Raw genomic sequence first — 13,635 nt, 5'->3', positions numbered from 1 at the left:
ATTTGTAGAAAGCTATGGATGCATGGAATCTTGAAATGGATAGACACAGTAATGTTGATAAGTCAGTTACCGGAGTATTTGGAAGTGGCATGAACAAATTCCATGTACTTTGATAACATAAAAAAAAAGCTCGAATTTTGACTTAATTCTGAAAATAACTGATTCAATGTTATGGAGATAAAACTTCTGAAATTGCTCCAATTTAACCAAAGTATTGAAGTTTGACACATTTGTGATGTAAATTTTTACATCTGAATTGAAGAGATTTCTTACTAAAGGAAGACACTCATAATCATGCATTTTTAAGCATTTGTATTGTTTTAGTTACACTACATGTATACTACATAAGTATAAGAAGAAGATATAATGAGTTTGAAATTATATTGCCAAGTCATGTTTTCACTTAGAGTAAAATGACTGTGCAAGCAAGAGAAAAAAGGGAAGCTAGTTGTAAAACCATGGAACTGCAGTGGAAAATAGAGTAAATTGTTTAAAAAGAATTATATGAATTCAATAAAATAGAGTGCCAACAATGTTTAAACTGTTTAAAAATATTGTAAGAATTCAGTAAGGTATAATGCCTGTTATGAATTATGATTGGTCAATGAGCTTAAATATTTTGTAAACATCTCAGCCATAGCAGATTTGTTTTAAGCACTAGGCTAATATTGATTGATACATACAGATTTTATAAAAGATCTGTTAATGTAATACATGCAATATTGTTTATCACATTCAGTAAAGATGTATATAAACAAACAGAAAAAATAGTTCCTGTTTAATTATCTGTTTCTCCCATCATTTTTTATAAAGTCTTGTCAAAAAATAGGTCACAAGATCAGACTGAAGAATACTTTGTTTGATGCAGTCCTGATAAACTTGGCTGAATGGTGATTGTACACAAAATTTGAGTCCAAAACACTAGCGAACTGTTACACATGACTGTGACATGCAAACATTTCTGGTTAAGTTTTGTAATGGCAGAAATGTTTTGTATAAGGTATCAAAAACAGAAACAAGTGCTCTTTATTTTGGTATACAGCTTTCCAATTCTCTCTCAAAATGTAAATAATAAGGTAAGATTCAAATCACTATAAAGTTTCAATATTTCCAGTCCTAATCTTTATAATGTTCACATAAAAGAAGAAGTACAGAGAGTAATAATTTTTAGCTCGACTGTCCGCTACACACACTGGCGTCGGCGTCATACCTTAGTAAAGTTTTTTCTACACATTTTGACAAAAGAAATTTGATATACAGCTTTGATACTTTTAACATTTATGTACCATTATGTCCAGTTTTAGGCAAGCGTACATCACTGCATTAAGGATTTTGACTGAATTATGGCCCCTTTTAACTTACAAATCTTGATTTGGTTTTTCGTGCCAGTTCATATTTGTGTAAACTGTTTGACATATGGCTTTGAAAGTTTTATTACTTGTGTGTTATAATACTCTCTATCTGTGGGCAAGAGTACATAACTCTGTCAAGTATTTTGGCTGAATTTTTATCCTTTTTCGACTTGGAAATTGGTTCAGTTTCTTCTGCAAGATCACTACAATATCATTACACATTGCCATAGACCTATCCAGTTCCACAAATACAGGTTCATTGTTTGTCTCATCTATTTTCCTTCTTTTGTCTGAAAATCTCTGGATATATTTTGACCCCATAAATACATCAATCCTTGGAAAAGTCGAGCTCGCTCTTGTTTCTAGAATTTCTAGATATGTATGCAAGTGGTAAGTTACGATAAAACAAAATATCTTAAACCAGCAATATGAACTGCTCTGGTATTTTGTATGATAAAGGTATAGCGAGGCTCCAAGTTGCCTAATTGGCATGAAGTAAGCTCTTGATAAAACAGACATATCTTTGGCAAATACTTTCTGTGATAAAGAGAACAGATTTAAATGATGATGTAATTCTAGTTGGAAAAAATAAAATTCTGTTGTCATAGATACCGTATCAGTTTTTAATCATCTTTCACTATATTGAGTGTTTAATGTGGCTTATGTCTTACTTTATATTGTATGATTGTTATTTGCTTTGAAGAATAATAAGAAATATTCTGAACTGCATTGCAAAAAAAAATCCAGAAATTTGCCATGATGAATAATTTCATTTATGATTATACTTGTCATAAAACTGAATATTTGTAAAAATTTGGAAATATGCTTTTGGGACCATTAACTAGCTTGAAAGTGACACAATCCCAACATATAAGACTACTAGAATTTTGCTTTATTTAATGTTTATGACATCAGGTTCACAGTTCATTTGTCAAAAATATGCATTTGTTGCTTGTAAAATGTATACAAATGAGCAACTTGTTACGTTTGTTGTGTTCCAAATGTCAGGGGAGGTAACTAACAGAAACACTGTGTTGGAGTTTGATTCCTATCTACCCTGTCATAAACTGTGATGCATTTGCACATTCATTTAGCCTAGCTCCAGTTTGGCCTCGTCTTGCAATGCAGGTCTAATACGTACTAAGTTGCATAGAAAATTTCCAGCTTGTTATTTTATGTATTGTTACTTATGAACAAATGCTTTTCTATAAGTTTTTAAATTCTCAAGCATGCTTTATTTTTGCTTGGTTTTAAGTTACACTGATACATATTAATATCATCTGACGACTGTTCCAGCTTTCATTGGTGCAGAAGACCCCCGATAGCGCCTCCAGGTATTATATCAGGCACTGGCTGTCAGCTTGGTACAATTGCACACATTTTGTAAGCCAGACGAAAGGTTTCTATCTTATATAAGTTTGTGTCAGAAAAGTCTAAATGTTCTTTATAGGTTAAAGCCTCATAATGCCTTTGTTTAAAATATGGCTGCCATTCCTTTGTTTTGAACATAAAATCGTTTATGTTCTTGGTAAATCCTACTTTCAATAAACTTTTTCTCATATATTTGTCATAAGTTTGAATACATTATCAACATTGCAGAAATTATTACTAAATCCATTATTTTGATTACCTCCCTTTATGGTTCAAACTGTATAAGGTCATGTGTAATATTGAAATTAGTGCTTTTCTAACCATTAAATTATGCATATTTTCCAATTGGGCAGATACTTTATCTATTTCTTACATAAAATTTAAAGCCTTATTGAACTTTAAAGACTTGTTAAACATCCCACACACACATGCTGTAGCAGGAAATAAAGCCAGATGGTGTATTTCCACACATTTCAATAATTCTGGCACGGAAAGGACGTAACAGTGTATTTAAGGAAAGCACAAACATGCTGTATTGTAAAATTTTGTTTCTTTTCTTTCTCTTCCTTCGTGTAAATTCGGAAGAATCACACTGTTTAAAGTATGATTTTGAAGAGAAAGTGTTGGAGAAGATGGTTCGCATAGAATTTCAGATGGAGAGGTTGATGCTGCACTGAAGAATGTTGACCAGCAGTTGGAAGACTTTAGTAACAATATTGAGAAGTTGGAAGCTCTTGGAACGAAAATATCGGACACACTAACTGCAAAGCAGCATGAGCTTGAGAAGGACATTGATGAAAAAATTGCAAAGCTTGAAAACAAAACATTAGAGACGCTCCAAGCAAAGATTCAAGATCTGCAAGCTCTCAAAGGTAATACAAATTTCTGCTAGTATACATTTCAACTGGTAGTAAATCTATATTCCGTATAAATATGTAAACTAATAACTATCAAAACAATATCATAGCAAGAATAATTTGTCTTATAACTTGATAAATACAGAGTTTGGTGTTTTATTAGTTCATTCCCTTCTGAGCATAAATATATATTGAACAAAACAGCTAGCCCTCCATTTGCTCTTGCCAATATCCTATAATTACTGAAAGTACATTTTGTGCACCCAAAAGTTTTTGAGAGCACTTCTGAGTCTGTCCATCCAAATTTGTGTCGTTCATATCTCAAAAAGTATTTGACCTAGAGTCATCAAATTGTGCACCCAATGTTTTAACAGGGATTTAACTGTTAGTCAAAAATATGTCCGTCAGAATTTGTGTCTTGCATATCCCAAAAAGTATTTGACACATATTCATCAAACCTCACATGATTGTCATTTAACATGTGAAGTTGTGCACCTGGTGCTTTACTGTGAATTCATACAGCTAGAGTTATGGCTCTTTACTTGGTCAACAATATGTATTCAAAGGGCCTAAAAGTTTGTGTCGCAGGTTTCTCGGAAAGTATTTGATCTAGGATTATTTAAAATTATAGGAATATTAACTGGCAAGTGAAGATGTCTACCAGATGTTTTGTTATCACTATAGAGCAGAGAGTTGTTAAAAAATAGAAAAGATAAACCATGTCTCGTTATATATCACTTGTGTTCATCTGGAAATTAAATATCTTCAAAGAATAGTTCCCTCATTCACAAAAACAAACTATTTGGTGGCAGATATAAATTCACTCGATTTGCTTGTTTATTTAAGTTTTGCACATTTTCTCAATATTTTCCTTGAAAAAAATATCATAATTTCCGACACAGATGGTCAATGTCATTGATTTAGTTTTTAATAAATGGGCGTCTACAGAACAATTACTACCCTTGTTAAAAAAAAGAACTGTTTGTGGGAAATCCTTTAAAACAACACAAAAAATTTCAAAAACATATCGTTGAATGACCAGGTCTAAATGAAGTCACTGAAAAAAAAAGCCACAAAAATTGGCAGATTCTTTCATGAGCGATATAGGACCATCATGGCTCTTTTGTTAAATTATTGACAAAATCACGATATTAGCAAAACTTAAAGGGCGAGGTAGCTGTTTTGTTCAGTATATTTGTAACAGTACTTACCTGTTAGTTGTTTTCATGGCATTTTGTAATTTCTGTGAATTTACGAGGTTATTTTAGAAATATTTGAGCACTGCTGTGTGAAGTCTGATCTGGATCCATACTGATCTCTTATCAGAAGCATACAAATGCTGAAATTGATAAACAAACAGATGGATGTGGACCGATCTGGATCCTTGCTGGTCATATAGCTCTTATCTTGATTTTCGAATTAGACTGTGTTCAGGCCCTATAGTGACAGGGGCCAGTTTCGCATTTGGCCCGGGTACGTTTTTTAAATAAAATAGACAGATGCACTTTAAAGGCATTTATATTCAACTGGTTATTTATAATGTTTATAGAACTGAGGATTCCTCCGTACGAGTAGTTATTGTGTAAAGTAAATATGTACTTGAATCGATTTTCCTAGCTCCGTGTAGACAGCCGGGTCTAAAGTCTTACCTTAGGTAACGGAATTCAGATGAAATGGAAACGGTCATTCATCCATCCAGATTCAGCTCAAAATAGCGGAAAAAGTAAACGGTTATGAGACACTTTTCTTCCCACCATTATTTTCGTCTGGCCACATGCTTTAAAAATATGCATGTGTTTTAGGTCAGTCATTTGCAGATAATACGGTACAGGTCGCGCAAGGTGTGCATTTGTAGCCATTTTTGCCTCAAAATTTAGTGTCCTGAAACCTACGTTTTACTCATTTTTATCACAGAAGCAACAGAATCGGCAGACTGAAAATGTCACACAATGAAGTGCTAAGTCTATGCAATACATTCGCTCAACACTTGCCTTGAATTTATCAAAATTGGATTTTTTCATGATTTTTTAGCACTGGTATCAGTGCAGATTTGTGGAATTTTCAAATTAACTATCCCTTGCCCCCCATTATGTTTTCTTCACAGAAGATAACTCCTGAGGCTATTCAGACTTTGTCTAATTATGTCCCGTTTCTTCTGAAAACATTGGTTCTGTATAAAAAAAAGAGGTTTCAGCATCTGACTCCTGGAGATCAACCTTTCATCAGGTCAAGCTAATACAGCTGATCTTGTTATGTGTGGACTGGTGATTCCAGGATTGCAGGATTTATTGCCATTCACACATGGGTGAAAATAGCCCATGCTGAACCTCGATCTGTAGATTAAAGGGAGCACTTTGGTTAAAACATATAATGGATAATTGATGTGTAGTGGATGAATAATGTTATTTAAATAAAATGCAAAATGCCTTTTATAAATCTTTATTCCGTTAAATTAGATTTAAAAGAAAAAAATGTTATACGGATGTTTGATCCTGCATATGCTAATTATCGGACACTATTTTTATTCATATATTGCTTACAGGTATAATTACATGTATTTAAAAACATAGTCCAGACAAGTGACCCTTCTAGTGTGTACATTCTTTTATAATTTTTCTTAATTTTTCTCAGCTGACCGCCTACATATGCCTGGTTCAGATTTGTTATATTGTGAAATGTCACATCTGTCTTTGAATTTTACACTTTTTACAACCCAGTTAGTTTACTTGATATTGTTACTCTTTCTTTTTTGCAATTTCTTACAAATAATTCTTGACTTTCGATACATTTATATTGCCAGGCAGCAAATATAAACACATGCCTTTGTTTAAGAACCATTCATATTGACTGACAAAAATAGAACAGTTTTTTTTCATGTATGATTAGAACTAGCCTGAGTAGATTTAAACCGGAAACTGAGACTGTCATGCTTGCGATAGGTCATCTAACGGTTTATCATGAGATATCGGTCACAAGTGCAGACTAGATTTTACCAGACTGGATAATCAGAGCCAAGAGAGATTGTTCAGTATATGTAAGTAAAATGATTAAAGATATATATATAAGAAAAATAATTATCTAGTCGGTAGCCGGACTAACTTTCGCACAGCGGTGCTCATCTAGACATGGGCATGAGACTTTATTAAATTCTGTTACATCTCATTTTCAGTCAGCTTCAGGGTAAAGTAATATGCTCAGAATTGTTTGAAAAAGAAGGAATCTCATTTTGATACCCTGCTATACTCTGTGTCAGCCAAATAAAGTTTTACACTCTCCGAGTTCATACGCTTATGCAGAGTCCACACTGCCATTAAAACATATCTGGCACGCGATTCAAAATTTTTAAGTACCTCAATTTGCAACTCACACTGCTTGTAAATTGTATTAGGCAAAACCTGTATTAAGCAGACAGCAAAAGGAGCTGCACAATCTTGGTGCTAAAGGCAGTTTGCTTTTAGAAAAGTTGAAATAAGTACAAAAAGTCATTTTGAGAAATAAGGGGACTGGCTACTTAAAGCAAGTGCCTGCTCAATACAGGAGGCCACTAAGACAGGTTCAGCTGTATTTCAAGTACAACTGATATTTTACAGTAAAAGCTTGGATGGCAAACATATATTTGATATGTGTTTTTGATGGAGAGCATATCCCCAGACCATCTGTAAAATTTTCAACCCACCCTTTAAACTCATAATCCTTGATTAACCCCTGAAGATAATCAGATTTCTGGTTGGAAATAAAAATATTATACAAGCAGATGTTTCAAGATCTCAATATATTATATAATTTTATACTAAATGATAGTTTTATAAGTTTAATATTATCGGGTCCCAGGAAGATAGTCTTGTACAATGCACGCACAGTTAAAATAGATTTCTGATATAAGTGACTTCAAATTATTAGTTTTAAAGTAATTTGAAAAATGTCACTTTTAAAAGTTTTTTTCATTCTGTAATTTTCAAGAGATACTGAGAATCACTAGAAACTCTTGACTCGAGTTACTACCCATGGTTGGTACAGTAGATAGTTTTGACAATATTCTTGTTGTTGTTCCAGCGAGGATCACGAAGAGCTGTACACATGAATAAACTTGAATATGTACACTTAGTCTAGTACATGCGTTTTTATTTAGTGGTTTCAGAAAAAGGCCTTTCTTTTGGTTTCAGATGAAACTGCAACTCTCACAGTAGCTTTCAAGGCAAGGTTGAACTCTAATAGTGCTGCTCCTTCCGGACAGACTTTTGTGTTTCCTACTGTACTCTTCAATGAAGGAGATGCTTACAGCTCCAGGACCGGCAAATTTACAGCAACCACCAGTGGAACATACTTGTTCAGTGTGGCGTTTTGTGTGAAGTACCAGAAAAGTTTGTTCATCAGTATTATGGTGGATGGTAGCAAGTATACTGTGGCAGCATTCTATGGAGATGCAAACCACGGGTGCTCAACTGCTGACACAGTGGCTGTTTTGACAGCTGGGCAGATGGTATGGGTGGCGGCATTATCTGGTAGTAGCTATGGTACAATAATAGATCAAAATACAAATTTATATTGGAACACATTTTCTGGAACATTAATTTATAAATAAGCATCATAATGTGGATAAACTCATCTTCAGTTGTTCCTGAGCATCCACTGAAAGTGTTATAAAAAACAATTTCAGAAAGCTTTAATGAATGTATAAATCATAAATGACTATATTTCCCAATTGCTCATATTCACTCAAACATGGTATATGGAGGACATTTGTTTGTTTCAGTGAAAGGCTGAAATATGTTTTGAGTGAACACTACATGGATAAATGGCATAGTAAAAATTCAAAATCTGGTTTCACGAGTTAAAAATATATTTGATCTTTACAGACACTTTCTATTTTCCGTATTTTCAAAGGTTTAATTTTTATACAATATCATGGTGTAACAATGTTAATATTGAACAAGATTAAGTACTTCTTTCAGATATTTATAGATTTATGTTATCTTGTATACTATTATGTGACGACAGACAAATCCTTCCAATTGTAGAGCTAAATTGTTTTTATACATGTATATAGCATATAACATTGTATTGCACTAGCCCATTTATATAAGATATTCACAATGACTACCAATTTTCAAAACTTGCTGTTATTGTATTACTTTAGTGAAATATTCTTGGTGCTGGCACGTTTAGTTGAAATTGATCCTGTTGAAATATACATGAGGCTATGCGGCTTGTTCTGGCTGATGACTCTGCCTTTACACAGTTCTGTTAGTATTCCCAGCTAAAAATGAACAAAAGGAGGTGAGGGGTAAGTGTGATATTAAATACATTCAAAAGAATGACTATGAGTAAACAGAAGTTTCATACCCTGGATGGTGTTCTCATGGCTCTCCTTACTAAATCTACATTCTGTATATGCTGAGGATCCTCTGACATCTGAAACAGGCATACAGATATCTTTTTTTGAATTAAATTTCAGGGATGTGATTGCCCACTGACCAAAAACGAGGAAGTAAAAGGATGCCCTTTACACTTTTCAGCACTATAACAATTTTTGCACTTATCTTGCCAAATCTGACAACTTCTTTTTTCAAATTTTTCTGTTCAAAAAGAGGAAATCAGCTGAAAAGAGGGAGAATCGCATTGCCTGTTATTGTTCAATGAAAAAGGAGTGAAAGCATTATTTTTTTAATTAGACAGGAGATTCAGGCACTGACCTCCAGGTTTACAAATATTCAATGTGTGTTAAGTACGAATTCGTCTGTGGTGTATTTATTGGTCAAGGAGGTAGGAAAGTTTATATTGCAACTGCGGCACAGGTTCAATAGAACACACATAAAATCCCCCTGTTGGTCAAGGCAGATCCGGATTTATCCAAGCAGTTCTTAGTTCTAATTTTTCAATCTTACAAGAGCTGTCTAATGACAGTGCGCTCATCTATTTGAAGCCCTTCCACCTTATACTAGCGCACATATAAAAGCTTTAGCAACATTTTCAAAGTTAAAAAAGGGGCATATTTTTTGCAAGAATGCCATGTCAGGTCATCTCATGATGTATGGAGAATCTGAAAAGCATTTCACCCAATAATTTTTGAGAAACCTGATTACATGCAAATTTTTTAATCAAATTTCAACGTTTATAAGGAACATAGTTTTAACAAAATAAAAGCTAGAGTTATGTTGTTTGTCCTGTGAGGTCATCTCATGCTGAATATATCAAATTTTGTTGGGACAGTAACTTTGACATGCATGGAACAATCTTGTTTATATTTGGCATGAATATTTACCTCAGTAAGACGGAGTGTTGTACATAAATAATAGGTTCCTATATTAAAGGTAAAGATCAGATCTTGTCAAAGCCAAACTTCGATATTCATGGAGCAATTTTTCTTTATATGGTAAAAATGTTCACGTCAATGAGACATAGTGTCATGCCAGCTTCCTATCTCAAAGGTCAAGGTCACACTAAGGGGTCAAAGGTCATGTTAGATCCTGTATGTGCTGTAACTCTGAATTATTAAGCACTGTTATTTAATTGGCTTAAATGTCTTAGTTACTGAGGTGGTGTGTCAACAGATAATGGGCTTGACATTGCTGCCATTTGAGCTTCAACATTCTAGTCCAAGCCTAGCCTTAAATCCTACTTGCTTGAAAAGGTTTTTAGATCATCTTACCTCTTTAACTTTTTCTTGGTTGAGACCCAACATCTGCGCTGTCTGAGGGTTTGACACAGATCTATGGAACCGTGTCTGGCCACGTTTGGTATGACTACACAAGTAACAGACATAGGTATCCTCCCCATCTATAACATGGACTGATCCTACAGCTTGTAGGCAGGAACTATGATAGCTATGGCCATATCTGGAATTATATAATTAATTAAATACATTAATTTGGAATAATGTATCAATTATATAGTGCTGCAAACTAGAAGATGCTTTTGTAGAAAAGCGCATGTCTCCCCCAATGCATAGTTGTAATAGGCAAGAAGTCAATAGGGGATAGGAGCGAAAGTCAAAGAGACACTGATGGTTGGCTGTAATAGAGATCTTCTACTCGGCATGTCCAATTATTCCATGAAGTTTCAACGTTCTGGGCTAAGTGGTTCTCAAGTTATGGATTGGAAATGTTTTCCACCTTTTTCTACTCTGCATGTCAAATCATCCTATGAAGTTTAAACAATATGGGTAAAGTAGTTCTCAAGTTATTGATGGGAAAGAGTTTTCCATGTTTAGCCCCCTTTGCTCAAGTGACCCCAAAACAATAAGGGTCATTTACTCAGTAAGTCCTATCATCCTATGAAGTTTGAAGGTTCTGGGTCAAATGGTTCTCAATTTATTGATCAGATACCGTTTTCCATGTTCTGTTCCCTTTGACCTTTAATCAAGTGATCCAAAAATCAATAGCGGTCATCTGCTCTACATGTCCAATCATCCTATGAAGTGTCAGGCCCCTGTGACCTTGATCTTTGATCTAGTAATCTCAAAAATAATAGGGTTCATCTACTCTGTAAGCCCTATCAACCTATGAAGTTTGAATGTTCTAGGTCAAATGGTTCTCCAGTTATTGATCGAAAATCAAGTGTGACAGACGGATCACCCCTGTGACCTTGACCTTTGATGGAGTAACCCAAAAAACGATAGGGGTCATCTACTCTGTAAGTTCTATCACCCTATGAAGCTTGAAGGTTCTAGGTCAAATGGTTCTCCAGTTATTGATGAAACATCAAGTGTGACAGACAGATCACCCCTGTGACATTGACCTTAAATCGAGTGACCCCAAAAACGATATTCTGTAAGTCCTGTCACCCTATAAAGTATGAAGGTTCTAGGTCAAATGATTTTCAAGTTACTAATCGGAAATGGATTTCAATGTTTTGGCCCCTGTGACCTTGACCTTTAATAGTGTGACCCTAAAATCAATAGGGGTCATCTACTCTGCATGTCCAGTCGTCCTATGAAGTTTCAACATCCTGGGTTAACTGGTTCTCAAGTTATTGATCGGAAATTGTTTTCCATCTTCAGGCCGCTGTGACCTTGAACTTAAATGGAGTGACCCCAAAATCAATAAAGATCATCCACTCTGCATGCCCAATTATCCTGTGAAGTTTCAACATTCTGGGTAAAGTGGTTCTCAAGTTATTGATCGGAAATTGTTTTCCATGTTAAGGCCCCTGTGATCTTGAGCTTTGACGGAGTGACCCAAAAAAAACAATGCGGGTCGTCTACTCCATAATCCCTACTATGAAGTTTGAAGGTTCTAGGTCAAATGGTTCTCCAGTTATTGATCGGAATTGAAGTGTGACGGTCGGACGAACGAACAGGGCAAAAACAATATGTCTACCCCTTTTGGGGCGGGAGACATAAATATACCAGATCCAGCGAGCATCAAGGTAAATGTCTGTCTGGTGTATATGTATGTAAAGCATCTTTGAACATGATTATCAATATAAAGTGATTCTGTGCATTTTAGGAACATTTTGTCCACAAAAATACTGTTTTAGTCAATAAAATATGTAGAAAACCCTCGATAGTGTTAAGTCACACCTGAATGCAAAACAAAAGAAATTTACCTGCTTTTTATATGACACACATTAAAATTTCTACTAACAATACTTTTTCATCATTTTCAATATCTAATATCAACTGCAATCTTTTTCTTAAAAAAAAATGAAAAAGTACATGTACATAAAATTTGTTTTACTCTTTTTTTCCTAAATGAAATGTCTTTCACCTGCATCACTGTTTGCTCGTAGTAAGTCTTTGGTACATAAACTAATTTACAAAAGTTCCTCATCAAGCATTGGTGGACTATCAGGTAAAAATACCACTATTTTAAAACTGAAATTTTATCGGATGCAATAGAACAGATAAGCCATACATTGATGCCTGGTAAAATCAACACAGCTTTTAATCATTTAATTTTGTTGTATTAAATTTCGTTGTGTTTTGGCATAAGAGGATTTCAACTTCTGAAGATGTAAGATATAGAGGATATTTGTTTGTTTCAGTGTAAGATTGAAATATCTTTCATGAGTGAACATGCAAAGAGTGGCATAGCCACAAGTGATAATGTAAAATTGAAATGTTCATGAGTGAAAGATATTTTGCTCTTACATGTAAAACAAACACATTTTCTTTCTATTTCATGTCTTGAGTGAATTTACCCATTTCATAATTTCTTACCAGTGAAAAATATATTTGGTATTTTCACTCTGAAAGTATGATATATATTTCACTCTAATATTTCGATAATTCACTGAGAAAAAACTGTAATAACTGTAAGTTCTATTTGTTTGTTGGGATTATATTTTGTGGAGCAACCACGAAAACCTCATAAATTAGTCCCGCCATGAATATTTAAGCCTAATAAAGCCTTTGTTTAAAATGTGACTGCAATTCCTTTGTTTTGAACTTTTGAACATAAAATAGATCATGTTCTTGGTAAATCCTATTTCAATAAACTATTTCTCATATATTTGTCATTAGTTTGAATACTTGACCAACATTGCAGAAATAATTAATTAATCCATTATTTTGATTTCCTCCCTTTATGGTTCAAACTGTATAAGTTCATGCGTAATACTTAAAGAAGTGCTTTTCTAACCATTAAATTATGTATATTTTCGAAATGGGCAGTTTCTTTATCTGTTCCTAACATAAAATTTAAAGCCTTATTGAACTTTAATGACAGTGTATCGTTTACCTGAACACCATGACAGGGTCTATATCCGGCTGATTCATGAGTTTCTTCACACATATTTTACACTGATTTCCACGTGGGATATGTCCCTTCATTGCAGCATTTGTCAAACTTCTCAATTTACAGGTTACCATCAATGTCTGAAATTAAACATGGATACATGACAATATTTCTAAAACAGAGGATTTTAAAATGTTTATACAATGATTTCAATCAATAGTACTGGACTTGCATGCTCTGTTATTTTACAAACAGTTGGCCGTATTGCATAAAAACTGATTCTTGTTTATCAGACATGTATCTCGTTTACATCCCATTTAGAATGTCTGGAAAATTTCTTTTGTTTTCAATATAATCTTCCAATTCATTGTTCCGTCT

The 13,635-nt window shown here is 34.1% G+C and overlaps 1 protein-coding gene across 1 annotated transcript; it reads left to right on the top strand.

The window, feature by feature from the left end:
- The first annotated feature begins 413 nt into the window (after nt 1–413).
- LOC128550830 (heavy metal-binding protein HIP-like) lies at nt 414–8,706 on the top strand. The gene is made up of 3 exons (XM_053530665.1): nt 414–481; nt 3,339–3,595; nt 7,744–8,706. The coding sequence occupies exons 1-3, from the start codon at nt 414–416 to the stop codon at nt 8,160–8,162; spliced, it is 744 nt and encodes a 247-aa protein (XP_053386640.1). The 3' UTR covers nt 8,163–8,706.
- The last annotated feature ends 4,929 nt before the right edge of the window (nt 8,707–13,635 follow it).

This window comes from Mercenaria mercenaria, chromosome 18, assembly GCF_021730395.1.
Source record: "Mercenaria mercenaria strain notata chromosome 18, MADL_Memer_1, whole genome shotgun sequence".
NCBI lineage: Eukaryota > Metazoa > Mollusca > Bivalvia > Venerida > Veneridae > Mercenaria > Mercenaria mercenaria.
The sequence above is the reverse complement of the archived record's forward strand: the minus strand, read 5'-3'. Positions and strand labels throughout refer to the sequence as shown.

Excerpts from the sequence above, each read along its gene's own strand:
- LOC128550830 (XM_053530665.1), top strand. The coding sequence starts at position 414 with ATGACTGTGCAAGCAAGAGAAAAAAGGGAAGCTAGTTGTAAAACCATG. Across the intron at positions 482-3,338 it reads GAACTGCAGTGGAAAATAGA|AGAAAGTGTTGGAGAAGATG; the intron begins GTAAATTGTTTA and ends ATGATTTTGAAG. Across the intron at positions 3,596-7,743 it reads AGATCTGCAAGCTCTCAAAG|ATGAAACTGCAACTCTCACA; the intron begins GTAATACAAATT and ends TTTTGGTTTCAG.